Source organism: Mastacembelus armatus, chromosome 21, assembly GCF_900324485.2.
Source record: "Mastacembelus armatus chromosome 21, fMasArm1.2, whole genome shotgun sequence".
In the NCBI taxonomy this organism is placed as follows: domain Eukaryota; kingdom Metazoa; phylum Chordata; class Actinopteri; order Synbranchiformes; family Mastacembelidae; genus Mastacembelus; species Mastacembelus armatus.
In genome coordinates, this window is record NC_046653.1 from 16512184 (window position 1) to 16534016 (window position 21833).

The 21833-nt window shown below is 41.0% G+C and overlaps 3 protein-coding genes across 4 annotated transcripts; all 3 read left to right on the plus strand.

Moving 5' to 3' along the window:
• On the plus strand, positions 1-6514 carry lrrc58b (leucine rich repeat containing 58b). Its single transcript, XM_026296489.1, has 4 exons — positions 1-746; positions 3899-4027; positions 4184-4461; positions 4637-6514. Exons 1-4 carry the CDS (start codon positions 271-273, stop codon positions 4828-4830), a joined length of 1077 nt encoding a protein of 358 aa, XP_026152274.1. The 5' UTR covers positions 1-270; the 3' UTR covers positions 4831-6514.
• A 3771-nt stretch (positions 6515-10285) lies between these two features.
• Positions 10286-21189, plus strand: gpr156 (G protein-coupled receptor 156). 2 transcript variants are annotated; one of them, XM_026296048.1, is made up of 10 exons: positions 10286-10486; positions 12962-13114; positions 16192-16319; positions 16417-16552; positions 16637-16747; positions 17070-17195; positions 17438-17533; positions 17844-18080; positions 18789-18947; positions 19426-21189. In XM_026296048.1, exons 2-10 carry the CDS (start codon positions 12998-13000, stop codon positions 20752-20754), a joined length of 2439 nt encoding a protein of 812 aa, XP_026151833.1. In that variant the 5' UTR covers positions 10286-10486; positions 12962-12997; the 3' UTR covers positions 20755-21189. The 2 variants fall into 2 exon arrangements, with proteins under 2 accessions (XP_026151833.1, XP_026151834.1); XM_026296049.1 differs by lacking the exon at positions 10286-10486 and having other exon boundaries at positions 12977-13797.
• LOC113123778 (nuclear factor 7, ovary-like) lies at positions 14041-15945 on the plus strand. The gene has a single exon (XM_026296050.2). The coding sequence runs from the start codon at positions 14056-14058 to the stop codon at positions 15889-15891; it is 1836 nt and encodes a 611-aa protein (XP_026151835.1). The 5' UTR covers positions 14041-14055; the 3' UTR covers positions 15892-15945.
• Positions 21190-21833: the final 644 nt, after the last annotated feature.

Consider the following 21833-nt stretch of genomic DNA (forward strand, 5'->3'; position numbering starts at 1 on the left):
GTTGCAGCCCTACACACCATTCAGTGTAGTTACATATAACTGCAGCAGCTTGTGCTCACTGTTAAATGAGTGACCTAAATTTTTCTCTGGAGATGCGGTTGAACGTTACGGCTGAATGCGAAGACGATGTTCCTTTCTCCATGTTGAAATCAGACGACACGTTGTGGAGCTAACTCGCGGCGTACGGAGGCGTTCAGGCGACAGCAAAACTTTTGCAAGGGTTTTGTTCCGAGTTTCAATTTACGCAAACCCCCCCCCCCCCTCACCAAAATGGAGATTCACGAAGGGGCAGGGGCAGCGGCAGCGGCAGCTATAGCAGGCGACGGCGTGCTTGATTTTTCACGCTTGAGTTTGACCACTTTTAGCGCTGACGGCGTGAGCGACGAGAGGAAAAGGGACACCAAACAGCTCTACCTGAACTACAACCGTCTAGCCTCGCTCCCCTCGTCCGTCAGCCTTTTCTGCAACCTCGAGTTTTTGGACATCAGCAGCAACGGACTGTCGGCCATCTGTGAGGACATTACGCGACTGACCAGGCTGAGGACCCTGATAGCGAAGAACAACCGCCTGGACGAGTTCTCGCTGCCCAAGGACTTCGGCTCTTTGCAGCTGGAGGTGTTGAACTTTAGTGGGAACCGATTTGAAGAGATCCCGCTGCAGTGTACGCAGCTTCTGCGTCTGCAGTCGCTGTCTCTCGGCGGAAACAGACTGAAGAGTATACCCACAGAGATAGAAAATCTAATCAGGTAAGCGATAGCACACACTGCTATTACTAGTTAGCTAACTCAACAGCACCTGTTTACCTAGCGACACTTTGCCAAGGTACACTCACAGCTAGCTAACGCTAACTAGTCTGACATTTAGCTTTTAACTTAAAACGCGTTGTTCCATATTCGTACTTATAAACCACAATAATAGACTGTGTAGAAACGCACCTACATGCCCCCTTTGAGTCCTTAATTAAATTACACCTCGGATTATATAATCCAATGTATACTAATATAGTTTACCGTTATAAAGGTCATTTGTTGTGGGGTTAGCCTGCGGTTAGTTTCAGTGGTTGAATAGCGTGGAGCGGAAGTGTTTGTTGCTATGGTTACCCGGTGTTAAATATATGTGTAGCATTGATTTACGATCGTGGCTCCATGGTTGCTTGGATTAATAACAATCATAACAATAATGATAACGGTGATGTAATCAATTGGTAAAAAAGCCAATATGCAACTGTTTTGATTATTGATTTTCATTGTATTTCATAACAGCTGAAGGGATTTCCCATCAATGTAAATGTTTAAATTGAACTATACTAATTATTAATTAGGAAAAACAATTAGCCTATTTGATAAGTCATGTAGCTAGATAACAAAAACTGCTTCTCCAAATTGTACATTTGCTGTTTTTTCTCTGTTTTACATAACTGTGAGCCAAATCCTGTTGATTGGACAAATCTGGTGCAGTTATCTACTGTATCTGCTGCATCTGCCCTAATTCCTTTTGTTTATCAGCCATGTCATATTGTGTTGCAAACCCACTTTAGGAGTCCAAGGAGTTGACCCACTTCTTTAATCTACTTTAATGTTTTGTGCTGGTCTCCAGTCAGTTTGCCCTGTAAACATCCCAATTCTCTGTTTAAGATAATTGTTTACTTAAATTGTCCCAATAAACTATCCCATAGTGGGTCTGGAAATCTACAGTCAGTACTAATATGTGGTAGCAGCACTGAATACAATTGGTACAAGTTCATTATTTATTGTTGTCCTCATCAACAGTCTTACATGAGAAATAAAAAAATAAGGATGAAGCACACAAGCCAAGACCATAGAATTAAGACACAGAACATCTCAGTTTACTACTACTGTTTGCCAACTCAAGCTTGTCAGTTATCGACACAAAAATGTCTAGAAATAATTATACCTTTAAGAATGAACCATGAGTGAATAGATTATGTGGATAATTTAATATCAACTTTTCATATCTAGTCACAGTAGTATTCCCCTTTTCCTCTTTGCAAAACTACATGGGCCATTTTAAGTTGCATGGTGAATGTTTTAGTCAGCCACAAATTCAGAAATAGATTGAGGTTTGGACTCTGACATGGCTGTCCCAGAGGGATGTTTATCAAGCAGGCTAAGAATGTTCAGCTTTATTGTGAAAAGCCTGCTTTGGTCATCTTAAAAAAAAAAAAAAAAAAAAAAAAAAGTATTGCAAAAGTAAAGATAAACTCAGTGCTGCTGAACGGAACGTGCTGATTTCCACAGGTAGTCTTGTACTTGCATCATCTTTTTAACAAGTCCTGCAAGATTGTGATTTTTATTTTATTTTTTTTAATTTGTCTCAACTTGTCATTAAATGTCAATCAAACCTCCTCATAACTGAAAAACTGTCAAAATATCCATCTGTCTGGTTCTCTTGAGTTTTCTGATGTTCCAGGTGTTTTTTTTGTTAAAGTACTTTGTTTCACAAATGACTTATTAGCTCTGCAAATGGTAATATGTATTAATAATATCTGCGGGTTGAAGTTTAAGTAAGCAGTAAATACAACCTCTAATTGTGATAAATGTGTAAAGAAGAAATCTTGTCCTGGTGCTTTTTGGATGCAATGTATCCAAGGGGAAAAGTACAGCATCTATTTTAATAGCTGAACTTTGTACCACATGATTTTTCCCTTTAGTTGGAATTGTGTAAATAGCTACATTTTGCTTACCTGTGGAAGTTGTCAGGTTTGTATATTGTCCCTGATCAAACCATTAGAACACGAATCTCTGGTGTCTGAGTTGTTGCAGGATGTCGGTCAGGGGACCCTGATTGTCTTTCTTCCCATCACAGAGGGAACTTTCTCAGTGCTCAGCCACCAAGGACAGTATAATGGCTTCCTGTCTCGCATTCTGCTGTGTCATCAGTTCCAGCAGGCAGATGGCTTGACAGCTTACTTTCACTGACCAGCCATCCATTGCTCGCCCCCCGTCCCTCTATTTCACTTCCAGTTAATAACCCCATCCTCTCACCTCCCGTGCACTTGATGTTTCAATAACCATTCCAGGGTCCTTTGTTGTCAGACGTGATTGTTTAGTAATATTTGATGCAGTGGTTTCAGGTCATCACATAAAAAGTATACTTTCTCAGATGCATTAGGTTTGTACACATCTGGTGTGTGTGAAGTGTGAATGCACAAAAATGCTCTGATGTTCTTATATCATTTTAGACTTTATACAGTCTGTGTTGACGACTGTCTTTTTGTATGTTTTGACAGTTGAGCCTCACAGATAAATGTAGACTCGCCACAAAACATCCACACAAATGCTTGACCATTAAACACTAAACATAAAACCTCTTTAACTCCCCCTTGTGGTATGTGTGTGTATCATTCAGTTTTCTCAGCCAGAGCAAATTCCTCTTCATAGTGTCTATACCCCATGAAATATAAAGGACATTTACCATAATATTAAGTGCTCAGCAAATGTAAGTGCACACTTCAGATGATGAAGCTTTACTTTTATAAACCAAGTGTAAATTATAACCACTTGGTGTCATACAGGGATTTATACTGCACAATATTTATGACTTGACTGATGTTTTTTATGGGACATTATGAAACAATCACCAAGATGTCAACTATGTTTAACAATCTGTTGATCATAGTTGGTAACTGTTGTGTATCACAATAAAACAGCTTATCTGCTGTGTTCAGTAGCACTTATTTGAAACATGAGTGGTGCTGATTGAGGATACTCAGATTGGTAGTGATCCCTGAAAAAAGGCCGTTTAGAAACATTTATATGAAAAATGCAGTTTATGTATATTTAATGCAATATATGGTCCTCTGTAATAATACTCGGTACTTCTTCAACACATAAGTTGATTTAGACTGAACCGTTTTGCTGTCTTTCTTTTCTTTCAGTCTTGAGCTGTTGTATCTTGGTGGTAACCTCATCTCAGCCATTCCTCCTGAAGTGGCTAACCTGCCCTACCTCAGCTACCTGGTTCTATGTGACAATCGCATCCAAAGTGTCCCACCGCAGCTCACCAGGTAACTGTAGCACTCCACCACTGTCCAACCAGTTAAATTTTAAGTATACAATATCCTCAATGATTATGTAAAAGCTAGAATTGTACATGTGATTTCCTTTGCACATTCCTGCTGTTTTAGCATATGAAAACCAAACGCCCATCTGTCTTACTCCAGGCTCCACTCGCTGCGGTCTTTAAGTCTGCACAACAACTTGCTCACTTACCTTCCAAGGGAGATCCTCAGCCTGGTACACCTCCAGGAGCTTAGTCTCAGAGGCAACCCACTGGTGGTGCGCTTTATTAAGGAGATGACCTACGACCCCCCCTCGCTTCTAGAATTGGCAGGACGTACAATAAAGAGTAGAAACATTCCCTACTCCCCCTATGAACTGCCATCAAATCTGCTGCGCTACCTGGACCTGGCCAGCAAGTGCCCTAACCCCAAGTGTGCCGGTAAAATACTTTCCTCCAAGTTGGAATAACTCATCCTATACTTTTCTTTCCCTTTATTGTTTTCTGTCTGGTTATGTACCTTAGGTTATGATAGTGATTCAGTTCAGTTCTACAGTGTTGTCACACAAAAACGGTAGAAGTCACAAAAAGTGAAAATATTATTGTCCCTCTCCAGGTGTCTACTTTGATTCATGTGTGCGTCAGATCAAATTTGTGGACTTCTGCGGGAAGTACCGGCTGCCCCTCATGCACTACCTGTGCTCCCCAGAGTGCACCTCTCCCTGCAGCTCCAACCCCCAGAGTGACGCTGAGTCAGAGGATGAGAGCAGTGTGCCTGCTGACCGCCTGCAGAGGGTGCTTCTAGGATAGTCTGACATGAAGGAACCTTTGACCCTTTGGCCAAGCTTGGCCTTATCAATCTGTCACTGTGTTTCAGCATCATAATTGTCAAACTACACACACATACACAAACTTCTGTCATTGTGAGGACATTTTGTGACTTAAACCTAATTCTAACCTCAACTTTATAATGAAGTCTTAACCCTGGTACGAAGGAATGTGAGAAAGTCAGGACTGTCCAAAATGTCCTCACTCAAAATTATAGTCACACTGGTCCTCACATTGCTGCCTGTAAGTTAGCTAAAGCAGTTTTACATAGAGCTACTAAAAGGCACAGAATGTGAGAGTGATCATTTCAACTATGGCCCTAAAATATGTTAGCTTAATTTTATGGATTTTTTTTTTTTAAAGGAATTTGCTCCTTCCCTCATCACTACACAACATACGGAAAGGAAACCTGATGTCCTCTGTACCCTTGCATATCTGCAAATCCGTTCAGTCATAACTGGATGGAAGTGCCGGTCTCATCGTTGAGCACAGGAGGGCAGTAAAACCTTTGTTTCAGACTGTGATGACTAAAAGAGCGGAAGGATTCTTTGAATTTCTAGCATCTGCTTACTTTAATATAACACTGGGTGCTTTCTGCTAGCTGCAGCACATGATTCTGCTTTTTTTTTTTAAAAGCTTGGATATGAAAGGTATCATTATTGTCCAACTGCTGGAAACGCACAGCAAGCTTTGATTTATAATTCTGTGACCAGGTGAGCATCAAAGCTGCTATATTATTGTCACACTGCAGTACTCTAATGTGAAATGAGTATTGTGTGTGATAGCCCTATTTACAATGTGTCATGCTGTCCTACACACAAACAGATCAAGAGTCTGTTTTTGTCAGCACCATAGTCTTCGCAAAGCCGGTGGTTTAAATGAACCAGGAATAAATGTTAGGTGTATATGTGGAAGAATGCATGTCCAGGCTCACTCATAGGAAGTGGATGTACTGTAGGGTGGACCAGTGAACCATTCTCAGTGTTAGCACAGAAACAGTAGCTATTCAGAGCTGTCAGTTTTCTCTGAGTAGAAACATATAGATCTGTGTGAAGGGAGGCCCACACTTAGATTGTTATTATCTGAATTGATTCTTTTTGACACGGAAGCAGCTTCTTTTCTAAACTGATATGACAGTATTTCCTTTCCTAGTTAGATCTCTGCTTTTGATTGTCTGCTTGTGCAGAAAGCTAGGAGATGTTACAGCCTAGACAGTTTGAGTTCATTAATAAGGAGGGAAAACTCCCCCAGGCTTCACATTAGACTTTAATGTGTAGAAAACAGAAGAACCCTGCTTTACAGTAACCCTAACAATAATATTTTCTAAGTGCCTTACTAATGGTGACTTCTTATAGTATGAGAAAATGTGACATGCACTGTGAAATAGGACCAAATTAACATGAATTATAACTTCCTTTATAAATTATCATGTACTTATCAGCTTAAGTGCACTAAAGAGAAAACTGACCTTTCATATCAAAATTTTACTGCTTTTATACAAATCCTTTCTCAAATGTTAAATACACTACAAATTTAAATGCCTTGTAGAATAAGTGGCATTTAAACAGAATATGTATGTAATGGTATGTACTTTTACCCCATTCAAATAATGTATGTAGACTGTACAGTATATGTAATAACAATAATAAAGACTGATTTTAATATCTTTAAAACGTGGGATTCTATTGAAGCCAAGTGAGTATTTTGCTTTAGAATAGAGAGAAATAAACTTCATTAATCCCCAAAGGGAAATTCAAGAACAGGTTAGAAAATTTATGAAGTATTATTCTGTTTTGTCATTTTATTTTTTTATGCCAAATTTTGAAAAGCATTCTATTTATACCCATACGTACATTTTTATGGTGCACAAATAGCTATTGAAGTGTGTGTGTGTACTGACATGAACCAATACAGCCATTTTGAAGATTGAATGTGTCCAGGTTTCATTTGCATATGAAGGTGGGTTCATTCTTCACACTGAATACTGGGAGACCCTTTCTATAAACCAGAACCAAAAGATGCCAGAGCAAGTTCATTCTGCCTCACACATTCTGCTAATCCTTTAATGTTACCTGCCAAGAGCCACTAATTGCTTTGTTTCTCCTCAGTCTTCCCTTTTCACAGTTAATGTTCCTATCTCAGCGTCTCATTCAATTTCTTTTCACCTCACAGTTTCTTTCAGTCTGACTGGCACGAATGATGCTTTTCAGTTTCATATATTTTGGTTGTTTGAATGGTTGCTTTGACCAAGTCACAGCTGGGTTCCTGTGTTTTTGCAGCATGTCTCTTCTTCTACATTTTCATTCTTTCAAATGTGCACTCACCCTTCTAGGACCTTACTACCAACAGCAGGCACCTAGGAAACACTCCAGCACATCGCATGGAATTGTGTTACATCCAAGGTTTATGTGCACATGCGCTTACACTCTGCATGCTTTGTATATTAGACAAGAGGATGCTGTCACAAAGGCAACCTGAGCTGCAACTCTGATGAACTGGAGGCAATTAGCTGGGACTTGTGGATGAGGACAGTAGCTGTCACCAACACGTAGAGTAAAATCAACTTCAGTTGAGGTTACACTGAAAGCCATAGAAAATGAGTATTGATTATGGGTCTTGAAAGGAGTTGAAACTGGACTGGTCTCAAGGGAGGAAGTTGCTGTCTCGGTTTTAGTTCTAAGCGACTCTGCAAGGTAAATGTGTCTCATTTCTCATATGTTTATTCACTAGCTTTCTTTGGCATATGTAAGGATAAATTATTTTTTGTGCTTGCTTAATTTCATGGTGCAGTATTCTCATGACCACAACAGTAACTGTTAACTATACATACAGCAGTATCCTTGGTGATCAGTGGATCAAAGAGCAAAGTGCTTTGACATAAGCGTTGTTTGATACTCTAAGCCTCTTATCGCCCTCAGTCAGAGTCCTGCCAGCCCACCTCAGCTCACAGTATAGCCAGTGTGCTTTAACATACATGCCAGACTTGACACGTGACAAGATCCGAATTTACACTCAGCCGTTATACACAACAGCCACACACTGCAGACACTCTCACAACAATCAGACCTTGTCTTTAATATTACTCTGTTAATCCTACAAGGAGAAGGTCTGGCTGGAACCCACAGCAGGAGACGTGGAGGTGAGAGTGGAGAGAAAAAGACTAGTGGGCGAATAATCATCCACTGCTGTGTAATCATTTTTGATTGCCATGGTGAATAACTTACAGCCTTCACTTTCCTTTCCTGTTCCTCTGTCTTTCATGCTGTTCGACCTCACACTATTTTCTTAATAATTTTCTCCTCAAACTCTTTGTTTGACATTTTAATAGACATAAGACAATGTTCTCTAACCATTAACCGTAGTGTAATAATGTAAAAATATGAAATGACTAAATGCGCCTTTGATGCAAAACAATACAAAAGTCATATTTTAAGTATATCACTGCATTTTGTTATACACTATTATTATATAAACTGTTAAAATTGTATATGAACAACTTATTTCAGTACTGAACTAAAAGTCACTCACAGGGCCTCCTGTTTCAGCTATTTCATCTGCTGCTATGCAGCTTTTTCCTAACTCACACTGGAAAATACATTTTGAAAATAGAGCGAGGAGGCTGATGGCCTCTACTTTTATCATAATCACTGCCTTCAGTAGAAACACCATGACTGGAGTATGCTGGGGAGCTTTGATCCACTGCTACTAATCTCAGTCCATGGCAACGCAGCAGGAGGAGCAGCTGCATTCCCAAAGCACAGATTTGTCTCTGGGAATGTTAGTGGGCAAACCTGGACATGTCACAGGACCAGCGCCCAGGCACTGGCAAGGACAGCGTTGGGCCAGAAGGGGTTTTGTGATGCATCACACACAGAAAGATGAATTAAACTAGAGAAAGGTGAGACTTTCTGACACTTTGGTCAGATGTTGAATCACAGCTCCAGATGCTTCCATGTCAGGAAACAGAGGTGCTGCCTGTCAGGAGTGTTTCCACAGGAAATGGTGTGTCACTGGCCTAATGCTTGTTTTTTATTTTGTTTGGTGGATACATGTGCACAATGTGGTGGTCCAGAAAAATATGCTGACTGTTAGTGACACCGGTATTTGTTAAAAATATGATATCTTAATGTTGAATTAGAGTCCTGTGTCCCCAAATGAAATATTCAGACTCCCAGTAATCTGAGCATTGGTGCAGTCCACCTGCTGCTGGTGCAGTATATCTTGAACTTGATCTGGAGGGAAACCTGAGAAGGATTGCCACGCTTTGGATGTAAAAGAGCTAGCAACAATAAATCAATCCTTCATTGGGGCGCTAAGCTGGTGTTATTTGATCTTAGCTCACAGAAGAAAATTGTGTGTTTAGAGGCTATTGCTCCATATCCTGCTAGTTCACACTGTCTGTGCCTTAAAGCTTTTCATTTTTGATATGTTGTTATTTTATCTGGGAGCTATAGTTAACAGAAGACGCTGAATATCTAACTGTCCTTTCTGATATATTAATGTCGGGGACGTGTGTTTTTTTATGCGACAACTGATAAAAGTGGCACAAATAGCCAGTACTTTGTGTTAGATTTTACATCACTGTTATCATTTATCAGTACCCACAGTGGAATATACCAAAAATGAAGTAAACATTCTGAAGTCAAATCATCCTCCTGGTTTCACCATAGTGTTTCATCCATCATTTTGTGATTAAGATTGAAGAGAAGCTGCAGTAAACGCAAATGTTTTATTAATAACTGAAACCATAATGTGCCATACACAGTCTTAATTATTTGAAGTAACAAAGTAGTATAGTTTAGACTGAAAAGCAGTGAGTTCAGATCACATCCAGGAGAAGGAACCTCTCTGTGTGTCTGTTTCCCCACATGCAGCTGTCAGTAGTGGTGACACTCCCTCATCAGGAATGACCCTGTGTGTAGGCTCACATTGTAAATCTCTGTGACATCTTAATAACACCATTATGCTTCTTATGGCTGGAGGAGCGAATGCAGAAATAGTTTGCCACATTTTCTGGTCAGCATTTGCAAAAGAAAACAGGAATTTTCTGTTATGTTTCTCTTTCCGATGAAACAAGTGTTGTTATTCGGGGGTTTTTTTTTTTTGTTTTTTCTTTTTTTTTTGGCTGTGGAGACAGAGTGTGCTGCCCTGTCCCATATGCCACCCAGTCCCCTGGGGGCTCCTGCAACATGCTGCATCTAACCCTCCTGCACTACATGGGTCACATCACAGTCTAAAACCATTTTGTGGGATAGCTGGAGCTGGAAAGCTCACAAAGGAAAGAAAAAAAGAGAAAGAACACACACACACACACGCTCACACACACATCCACACACACACACACACACACACACACACACTCACTCACTCACACACCGCTTCCCTGATTCACACGCCTCCCTCCCTTCATGCTCAAATGAAAAACTGGCAGTCTGGTGAACTTCTTCCTGAGTGACAGTGACTCGGGCTGTGGACATATATCGATGTGTGTGTAGCTATGGGACCTTTGCAGCTATGATAAAGGACACATTACCCAGTCTTTCATTTTCTATTTGTATGAAAAAGTTTCTCAGTCTTGCGCGATGGAGCCTGGAGCGGGACGAAGGGATGGGATCCTCTGTGCGCTTTGGAGACCGAGGTTTGCGCTTTGAACTCTTCTTTTATGGTTTCTGTACTTTATTCCCGTACTTGTCCATTGTTCATTTCTTCTCAGGATGTTTCCATGTTGACTTTGCTATTTCCCCCTGCACTGAATGCAACCACATTGATGCAGATGTGACTGAGGGCGTGTGATTACGCATTTAGGCTGTTTCGCCAAATACGCTCGTTAATGGTTTGATGAACATTAGGATGTAAAATAGGCGAATTTACGCCTGCATGTTAATTATGCATAACATTAATTAGTCGAAGTTAGTCTAAAATAACACAACAAAATTCGCCTACAGCCCCTATACACATTTCCAATGAGCTAATAATTCATGTTTTTTTTATGTCAGTTAACTGCATTTGGTCAGGTGCTCTGCGTGACGTGGACCGCAGTTCCAGACAGCATCTGTAGCCTCCCCAAACGTTATCAAATACGTCTTTCGATGAAATTTCAACATGTAATTGACCAGTTTGTAGAGCCAGGCTGTAAAATGCACCAGGTGCCCAGAAATGACGTGTGTGCGCCATGCCTGAGGCGTTATTTCAGTGCCAGTAATTGAATTCTAGCTCAGCTTAAGGAATAAACTTATAAACGGATTACTGACTGAGGAGGAATGTTTCAATTTTGGCCCCTGAACCCGGTGTTAGATCTGGCAGTGCAACATATTACATGTTTAATCCTGAAGGTGAAACTGAGAGAATGACAGGACCATAAATGGCTTTAGCTCTGTTTATGGCCAAGGTTTATGGTAAAGGCCATGCAAAACTGTCTCTTAGTGGCCATTTAGAAGTAGCACTTAAATAGAAAACCCAAGAGCAATTGAACATGTGGAAGCTCAGCTGCACACAGGTAAAGCCCGCCTAATAGTAAAGTAAGACATCAGAGGCCACAAGTAGCTGAAGCATTACTTGCGGTTTAGCCTTCAGGACTTCAGAAGACACTCCTCATGACTATTCCTAACTGTCAAAACATGTCTATAAAAGCTAACTTAGCCTGAGGAGGGGCTCTGTTCTGGCTGCTTACACCGTAACCCCACTGCTGGATATCGGCCGACCTTCGTTGACCTCTGCAGGGTGGCAGGTTTTCTCCCGAGCTGAAACCTACAGAGACTTTTGAAAAACTGGTGGAAATGCCTCTCTCTGTCAGCGTTTCCTGCAGGAAGCAGCAGAACTGTATCTAAACTTGGAAAGTGACAAAAGGACACGAACAGGAACTCCAGACATTTCCCAGATATGCCGCTCAGAGGGCTTCATTGTTCTGTTAACATCACTGACTTTTTGAAAATAGGTCACTGGGCTTCACTTAAAAACATCATGTTTCAAATATCTTCATATCACAATTAGACTCCAGTATTATATATTACTCATCTTATTGCAATCGTGTTTCTGGATACAGATCAGACTTTCTATACTTTTTTATAATGGATCCCATAATTCAACCATCCTGGAGCTATTTGCATTGTCTTAGTCATTCCACAGACAATGACGAGACATGTGAAGCCTAATAAGACACTACTCACATAAACACTCACCTGTCTGCAAATGTGTATCGATACAAGTGGCCTTATATTGTCTCAGCAATATGTAGCTGAGTCACTGCAGTGTTTACAGCCATCAGATTCTCAGTCTGTGCTAGTTACAGCTGAGTATCAAGTGATACCATGCTGCATAGTTAAATCTGCAACATGTCAGTGCAGCACAAGGAGGCTCATAAAAATGCCTTTGGCAAGAGTGACAAACAGTTGTTTGGTGATACTTTCCAACGTTTACATCTTCAGTCGCAGGTGCCTTAAGAAACTGAGGGCAGATTGCAGCTGTGGACCTGAGTGAAACTGTAGATTATAGCTTTAGTGTGTATTTTATTTGTATTTTGTTTTTTCATCATCTTGCTGTGTCTCTTCTGGAGCACAGACGTGTGTCACAGCAAAGTGTGATCATGTGCTGGCTGGTTCACCTCTCCGATGACGTGTTGTTTGTGGCTGAGACAACATTCAAGCTTCGTGTTACACAGGCCAAGTTGTGGCTTTCCAATTAGTTTTGTGGTGAAAATTAATTGACACTTAATTACAGCATTTTTACATCATTTCATTTTACCCTTTGTGTGTGTTTGGATTCACTTGTATCTCTTTTTTCTTCTTCTTTTGTGGTCCTACATTAGTGATGTCCATAATGACAATCATGCACTCTTCATTTCTCCAGAGGTTTCTGTGAGAGCACCACACTGTGGTGACAGCAGGTCTTACAACTGTTTAATGAATTGTAGACCTAGAAATAGAATCATTACTTCACATAAAATGTGTTTCCCTGGTCCCCAGTACATTCTGTATTGCAGTTCATTATTGAGGTAAACTATATATATACAGATGCAGTTAAAATATCATCCCTGCACTGGGGACAAGGTTTTATGAGTTACGTATTTTATTTTTGAAGGCTGTCATGCCCCTCATCTCATCTGTTCTCTCCTCAGGATGTGTGTGTAAAAGTGGACAGTCTGGGGCCAGTCATGGAGCCTGAGCTGAACTGCAGCTCCCACTGTGATTCCCAACTTTGCTTCATCAACTCAGGAGTCAACAGGCAGGAGGGCCTCGACATTCTTCAGAGACTATGCAGTCTCAGCTTGGTAATCTCTCTCTGTCTGTTGTGCACACACAACCTCACACACATATAGACACATATACATATACATTGGTCTGTGTATATACTCTGTACTATAAACAGACACACACAAATAGTGGTTCCACATAGCACAGGCTCATACGTGCACACTTGAAGGCAGCCATAGTTGGATGAAATCCAGTGTGGCTGACCAGCAGAATGTTCGCGGCCCCTCTAGTAGGTTAAAGGTAAAAGTTATATTTTGCCTGCATTTTGATATTTCAGTTGAATATGTACTGAATATTATTTTTCTCTACTTCTAACAAATTTGTTACAAGAATTTGTTAGAAGAACTATTAATGACACAGTTTTAGACTACTTTTAAAATAGTTTTTTATTTTTCGGTGCTGTTGGTGAATTCTGGGAATTTCAGTCTGAGATCAAATAATATAGGGGTCAAATAATATACATCAAATGAAAACACACTAGAAATGTTGTATTCAGTTTAATAGTAAAGATCTTGAACAGTAATGGGGATTGAATAGTGAAGGTATATTGTCTCAGTCAGTGGTTCCTTTAAAAGCTCAGCAACATGAGGCGGAGACCAGAAGGTGTAATGTGACTTTCCAAATAGAAACTAAAGCAGCAGAGACACTGTCTCAGAGAACACAAACACTCTCCTTCCTTTCCTCACCACATAGAAACAAGGTGAGTTAACTCTTCGATTGGTTTCATGCTTTATGATTTTAATTTATGCATGCATCTGTCTTAAAGTAGGCTACACATCCCATCTTCACCTAAGGGGAAGGGGAATAGTAAACTGCACAGTGTAGGTTTTGTAGTAATAATGGATTACATATCCATGATTGCATTCTTAATATAGTTTTATTTTGATTTAATGTCCGTATCATTTGTCTTTATTCATGTTTGTTGACCTGATGTGAAAACAATATGAAATGATATGATATGAAATATCCTTTGGTGAAATGTAACACGGTGCAGTTGTTGCTATTTGTGGACATAAATAGCTCACTAGCCACAAGTGTTTCTAATGGTATAGAGAAAGAAAAAAAAATACAAGTAGCTGAGGCAACTGCATATTTGCACGAAATCCCACCTGCTTTCTCTCTGGATGTGTTCCCAGATATGGCTACTGCTGGCAGTGTGCTGTCTAAAGAGCAGCTTCTTTGCCCTATCTGTCTGGATTTGTTCAACCAACCAGTCTCCACTCCTTGCGGGCACAACTTCTGCAGGGACTGCATACAAGCGTATTGGCAGAGTGCTAATCTGTCGCAGTGTCCCATGTGCAAGCAAAAGTTTTATAGGAGGCCTGAGCTCAAAGTTAATTCCTTCATAGCTGAGGTAGCTTGTCAGTTCAAGAAGATGATTGAAAAGAAAGATGAAAATGAAAGCAGTGCTGTAGACCAATCTTCAGGCCTTAAAGGAGATGTTTCATGTGATGTGTGTGTTGGAAGAAGTGTCAGGGCTCTTAAATCTTGCCTGGACTGTTTGGCTTCCTTCTGCAATATTCACCTGGAGCCCCATCAAGTTTTAGGCACCTTCAGGAACCATCGTCTGATTAACCCAATGATGAACGTGCAGGACAGAGTGTGCAAGACGCACCAGAGAATCCTGGACCTGTTCTGTACCAATGACCAGATATACGTGTGTCAGATCTGCACCGAAAAAGATCACAAAGCTCATCACACTGTCCCTATAAAGGATGAAAGCAGGAACAGGAGAGCTCAGATTGGTAGACTAAATGAAGAGGCGGAAAAAATGATTAACAGCCGACTGCAGAAAATCTGTGAAATCAATCGAAATGTTCATTTCAGCAAAGGAAACACAGAAAGTGAGATTGAGGAAAGTTTGCAGGTCTTCACCAAACTGCTCCACCTTGTCCAGAGAGGCCAAGCAGAGGTGGTGGAAATGATTGGCATGATGCAGAGGCAAGTTGAAAGCAGGGCCAGTAGACTAATCATGGAGCTCCAGCAGGAGATTGATGAGCTGAGGCAGAGAAGCACAGAGCTGGAGCATCTCTCACACACTGAAGATGGTCTCTACCTTCTACAGAACTTTCCATCTTTATTCCCACTGCCAGCCACTAAAGACTGGCATGACACCTGCATAGAAAGTGCTGTATATGTGGGCATGGCGAGGAGAGCAGTGAGGAGAGTAGCATGCCAGCTAGAAGAAACCATAAAGACTGAGGTGAAGAAGCTGTGTGAGACTGAATTTCAGAGGGCTCAGCAATGGGCTGTGGATATAACTCTGGATCCAGATACAGCCCACCCCAAACTGGTACTGTCAGAAAACAAGAAACAGGTCTATCATGGGGATGTGGCACTGAACCTGCCTGATAATCCAGAGAGGTTTTACCCCGGCGTGAGTATTTTGGGAAAGGAGGGCTTCTCCTCCGGCAGGTTCTATTATGAGGTCCAGGTGAAAGGGAAGACAGAGTGGGATATTGGAGTTGGGCTTGAATCCGTTAACAGAAAAGGAGAAAATATACTAAACCCTGAAAACGGCTACTGGACCCTGGGAATGAGAAAAGAAAACAGCTACTGGGCACTCGCCAGCACTCCTATCTGTTTACCCCTGATTGAGAAACTCGATAGGGTCGGGGTGTACGTGGATCTGGAGTGGGGGCAGGTTTCTTTCTACGATGTGGGCTCTGCCTCTCATATCTACTCATTCACTGGATACTCATTCAGTGAAAGACTTTTTCCTTATTTCAACCCACGGCGAAATCACGGAGGGGTCAACTCTGCCCCTCTGATCATCTTACCTGTCAAAACCTAAAATCTGCTTGAATACTTTCAACTATTTTTCATTTTGTATCATGTCAGGTTATAAAAACTGTACCATGATGTTATATGCTCTGTTTGCCTTAATAAAGTTTTGTTTATTCAAAGAAATTGTGTATATATATATATATATATTTTTTTAAAGTTTAGAATACATATACACATAGAAGTATTTGAGTAATATTTGCAGTATTTCAAATGATGTTTAGGGGTTTGCGTGTGTGTGTGTGTGTGTGTGTGTGTGTGTGTGTGTGTGTGTGTGTGTGTGTGTGTGTGTGTGTGTGTGTGTGCACAGATGGCAGCGGAGCTCCCGAGGCGGCCCCTCTCCCCAGTGCTGAGCGCTGTGGTGTGGACGCTGCTCTCCTGTGGCATACTGCTGGCTTTCTGCTTCCTCCTCTTCACCCTGCGCTTCAAAAACAACAGGTAGTCTGCAAAGTGAAATACATACAGTATACACTATAAACACAAAGAGAGATTTACAAAAATTCACTGATTCACTGTGTTTACGTTGTGTTATCAGGATAGTGAAAATGTCTAGTCCCAACCTCAATGTCCTGACTCTATTTGGAAGTCTCCTCACCTACAGCAGCGGCTTCCTATTTGCCGTTGATGAACGGACACAGTCACAAGGCGGACCGTCTACAGCTGTGCTACAGGTAAGCCATCATACCACCCTCAACGCCCTATTATATTGTTGAATAAATTATTGTTACATAATAATGCACTGTTCTCTCCTTTAGGCCCGCATGTGGACTCTTTGTGTTGGCAGTACCCTGGTGTTTGGCCCCATTTTAGGGAAGACATGGAGGCTGTACAGAGTTTTCGCACAGCGAGTGCCTGACAAGAGAGTGGTAGGTTCACTTCACTGTTTTTACAGCATACAAAATCCAGGCCCTTGTGCTAAGTTGGTTCAGTCACTCAAGATTCATTAAATGTGTCACAATTTATTATTCATATTGGGATTTAAGGGGTATTTGAACCTTTTCACACTGTTGAGAGATTTGAATAAAAGGAGTAAGACATTTTCAAGGAGAGGGTTGTGATGATTTCATCAGCTTAATACAGTGACACCTCCCAGAGTCTGACTACATAGGTTATAGATGTTAATGCTGTATGGAGGAAATTTTAGCATTTGTTCCTTAATGTGACAAGTGACTTTATTTTGTATTTCAGATCATCCGAGACATCCAGCTGATGTGCATGGTGGCTCTGTTGATCCTGGTGGACATGCTGGTTCTCACTGCGTGGAACCTCTCTGATCCCATCAGGTGTTCAAGATCTGTCAGAGCTGTGGTCAAGGTATGAATTAATGGTGAATGTAAAACAAATTCAAATTTTGGTTTGTTTGAAAAACAGTGTGAGGATTTAGATTTTTATCACTGGAAAATTTTAATTATTTAGTCTGTGTGAAATCATAAAAGCTCGCTCTCATGACTTTGCCAAGGTCACAGACGCCTTTGTTTTTGGTGTCATAGCCAAATATAGTAAGATTTTAACTTTAACTGCTTTAACTGACAGAGTGTGTTTTTTTTCTGGTGTAGGTGAGGGAGAGAGACATCTCCTACTCTTTGTCTCAGTTCGACTCCTGTTCCTCTGTATACTTGGATCTGTGGGTTATCATTATTGCTGTTCAGAAGGTAGGTGATCTCTGTTCTGCCTTTGTTATCATGACTTATAGATAATGTACCTTTATTCAACTATATTTATGTAGATTAAAAGCTGTAGTATTTAATTTCCTTAAATGTTATGCCAGGAGACATAACGGTTAATGAAGATGACATGTTTGCATGAGTGTAAATGTTTATGGTTCCACAACAAAACAACTTTTATTTTGTTATGAACAGTTACTCATTTCACGAAAATAGTATTTTATTATAGTCAAAAGACAAATGGTAGATTTTATCATGTTGCTGTAAATTTTCCTTGCTTGTCTTCATCTCTCTGTAGTGTTGTCTTCTCCTCTATGGCACTTATCTGGCTGGACTGACCAGCAACGTCAGCCACCCTCCAGTCAACCAGTCTCCCACCATCATAACTGCTGTCACTTTGGTCACCGTGTCCTCAGCTGTAGCTGTCCCCGTGTCTGTCTTCCTACAGGCCTGGCCCAACCTGGTCTACAGCACTGTGGCAGGATCCATCTTCATCTGCACACTGGCTACTAACTGCATGCTGTTTGTGCCTCAGGTTAGGCACCACACCAGACACTTATGAGATGCTTGAAATGGTTGAGGAACAGGTGTCATATTTATTTCATCAAAAGAACTCTCTTCTGTTGCTATCTTTGTTCTCTATCCATGTGTCATTTTATTCTCGGAATAACATCCCTGACATGTCCTTCTTTCTGGTGACGACACTGGCATTTGGCATCTCATAAGCAGAAACTACTAGTGAGGAGGATCTTAATTTTTAGCCAGAACAGTCATCAAATCATAGAATACTGTGCCTGAAAACTAAAATAAAAAATAATCCATCAAGACAAGACTAGCTAGACAGATACTTGTATGAATTTCTTTTTGTTTTAATAAACATAGTCAATTTTGTGAGTGATTATGGCCCTGACACCTCAGTTTTCCATATGTGTGTCAGTCTGTCCCGTCTATCAGTGCAGTGTGACTCACACAGAAGGTGTTTATGAGTCAAAGCTACGTAGGATGTTGCAAACAGGTTTATGACGTTATGACTTTCTAAGTGCCTGGCAGTGGGTTTGTGTTACAATAAACAAATAGATCTCCAGTGTAAGGGAAGGAAATATTTCCACAATGAGCAATGCACTCAAACACACCTGTTTTAAAGACTCTGTTTAAAATTATGCGTCTGGTATCAATAGCTTATATTTTTAGTAATGTGCTTTTTTTATAACTCCCCCTAAATATCACACCCACCACCATGCAGCTCACCCAGTGGCGGCAGTTCGAAGAGGATCAGAACAACCCGAGTCAGATGGCGAAGTATTTCAGCAGCCCCAGTAAGAGCCAGATGTCAGCGTACAGTCAGGATGAGATCTATTATCTGCTGGGGGAGAACAACTCCATGAAAAAACTCCTTAATGAGGTATTGTGTCTTTTACACTATTTACCAAGAAGATCTTAAAGGTTATTAAATAAAAATCATGTTATGTGCACTTAGAAACCATAGGTGGCAATAATTGCTTCTAGCAGCATGACTAATGGTGAAGTGTCAATTTCCTCATTTCTCCTCTGGCACCACCACTGGGTCAGAACTTGATTTCCACTTCCGACATAATAATGTGGTGGCAATAATCCCTGAAAAACGTGTTGTCTGAAAGATTTTTATTTCTATTTTGTCTTTTTAGACAAAAGAGTCTGTGTGTTCGCTGCGACATGTACGTCATCATCAAAATACAACAGTATGCAATGAAAATTTGCTGACAGTTTTGAATTTTAGTAGAGCCAAATAGAAATCTAGCTGAGTAACTACATGTTCAGTCCCAGAACTTGTATTTTGAACAATATTTCAGCATTTTCCTTTCTACATCTGAAAATGTTTCCTCTTGCATTTTCTTTACCAGAAAAACGCTGTGATTGACAGTCTGCAAGAGCAGGTAAACAACGCCAAGGAGAAACTCCTGCGACTCATGTCTGCCAGCCAGCATTCAGAGGACCAGGACATGGACTCTTCTGCCACCAACCTCAACTCCTCCTCCACTCAGACCACTGAGATCCAGTTTGACAGCCCCTCTTGTTCTTCTCTACCTCAGAGAGAAACTAAATCCCAACTCTCGCCCCCTCATCTCTCTGCTGCTACTGTTTCATCATCTGCCCTTGCACCATCTTCTGAGCATCCCACTGCTCCAAACACCTCAAATCCCATTGCTGCTTCCTCCTCTGTCCCTGATGAAACGTGTCTTGGTGAAACTCAGAAATGTGTTTCTATCCCTGGCTCTGTAGACAAAAATACAGCTGAGTCCATGAAGGGGGGTGACCTGAAACAACCTGTGTCCCTCCCACCTGCTGGACTACTCAGGACAACACAGGAGACAGTTAATTTTGTCACTTCCCTACAATGCCCTGGGGGGTTAAACCCCTTTCAAGCTGAACTTTTTGGGATAACATCACATCTGGGACGAAAGGCTAGACCGACTGGCTTTGTTAGCAATGAGCAGTTACAGGAAATCCTCCAGGAGCTGAGCGTGGATGCAGCCATGGAATCCACATTTCGATCTCCCGGTCAGACAGCCAGGATGTCCTCTCAGCTAAAATTTAAAGACACCTCCACACTCTCCCTCCTGTCCCTGAGTACACCACGCTCTCCTCGTCCACATGTTCTCTACCCTAGCATCTCCCCATATGCAATGAGGAAGCGTCGGCCACCCTTCAACTCATCTAGAAGAGTTCTGACCATCTACAAAAATTGTGGGAAGATAAAGGAAAATGAACACCAAAATCCAGACGAACACCCTGTCACTGTGGATGGTACCCACCTCCAGGTTCAGAGCGGTACCCTTGACCTAGAGGAAGACCAGGAGGAGGAAGCAGAAGGGCATGGTGTGATAAGAAAATATCCCAGATATACTTCAAAGTTTCACAGATGTTCAGTCTTGCACTGTGCAGAACACGATCACACAGTTCCACCAGACGTGAAGGCGGGTGGTGATCAGGAACAGCACCGTAGACACATTAGAAACTCCTGCGGCTACTGGGATTCAGACTCTAGCAGCTCAACGGATTACTGCTATTACCACAGCCCTTTCTGTGACTCCTGCCTGCAGAGGGGCTCACTCTTGTCCTCGGACAGCTCCTCAGACTCCTCCGACAGCGAGTATGAAGGTTCCACCAGCCTCTACTGCTCCTCCCACCCTGTGGTATTCAAAGAAGACCTCAAACCCACCTTTGTATGAGTACAGGTTTACGGCACTTTACAGGTTCATACATTTAAACCACTTGAATTCATGTCCTGAAAGAATTAGCTTTGAGGATAGACAGAATTCAATGTGCATAAAGCTAATGGTCATCTGTAATGAGGATTAATTTGACCATAGCTTTCAATAAGAATGACTTTTGCATTCCTTATGAAGAGATGGCTGAGGGCAATCTTACATTGTCAATAGCGTTGTTTTTTTTACACAAGAAATATATTTGTGAAAATTTTTGTAGCTCAAAAGCACACACTGCTGTTTATTTTTTAATATTACTTAAGACCTTATTTGTATATTTCCGCTGACATGGGAAAACCCTTACATTCCAAAAATGTCTTAGGTTCAACATTTAGCACAAGAAGTAAAAAAAAAAACAAAAAAAAAGCAGTCAGCAAAATTCACAGAGAACAGCTGAAATGTGTATTATGTTAGTGAAAATGCAAACTATATATTTATTTTCTTATTTATTAGTGTATGTTTTAGTATATGCATTTCATTGTTTGAGTTCTGCTTTCATTTTCAAATTGTCCTACATTGTCTATAAAATGCTCTACATTTATTGTCACATTCTTCCCATGTTTATGAGACAGTGTGTCCTGTCAGAGGAATTGACTGAAACTTTTATTTTCTCACTATCCTGTTGTCCTGGTTCATTCAGAGTATTTCATGTATGAAGATCACTTATCTCAAGTGAGTGTCTCGTGCAAGAGTATGTGAGAGAGTGTCCCGCATTGATCTCCAAGCCTTTGCCTGTTTGTTTTTTTTCTTTTTCAAAAGAAACACCACACTACTTCAAATTATTTCTGCATCTTCTTATGTTTTACAATAAAGGCACCCTCAGAGCATTAACAACCAAATAGAAAGTCTATAAACCACTCCTTAAATGCAGGCTCGTATTAAGCAAACCTCGGCAGCCTCTCAATGGTAAATGCAGTATCTTCCCGGGATCAGAATATCTGCTAGTCTCCAGGTCATGTGACTTTAATCATGACCAAAATAGTTCCAGAAGTCAGATTTGAGAGTTTTTATGACAACCCTGCAAAACAGGCAAAAGCAGAACA

Coding starts and splice junctions, on each gene's coding strand:
- lrrc58b (XM_026296489.1), top strand. CDS start 271: ATGGAGATTCACGAAGGGGCAGGGGCAGCGGCAGCGGCAGCTATAGCA. Junction 4,028..4,183: donor GTCCCACCGCAGCTCACCAG/GTAACTGTAGCA, acceptor GTCTTACTCCAG/GCTCCACTCGCTGCGGTCTT. Junction 4,462..4,636: donor CCCTAACCCCAAGTGTGCCG/GTAAAATACTTT, acceptor GTCCCTCTCCAG/GTGTCTACTTTGATTCATGT.
- gpr156 (XM_026296048.1), top strand. CDS start 12,998: ATGGAGCCTGAGCTGAACTGCAGCTCCCACTGTGATTCCCAACTTTGC. Junction 13,115..16,191: donor GACTATGCAGTCTCAGCTTG/GTAATCTCTCTC, acceptor GTGTGTGCACAG/ATGGCAGCGGAGCTCCCGAG. Junction 16,320..16,416: donor CTGCGCTTCAAAAACAACAG/GTAGTCTGCAAA, acceptor TTGTGTTATCAG/GATAGTGAAAATGTCTAGTC.
- LOC113123778 (XM_026296050.2), top strand. CDS start 14,056: ATGAAATATCCTTTGGTGAAATGTAACACGGTGCAGTTGTTGCTATTT.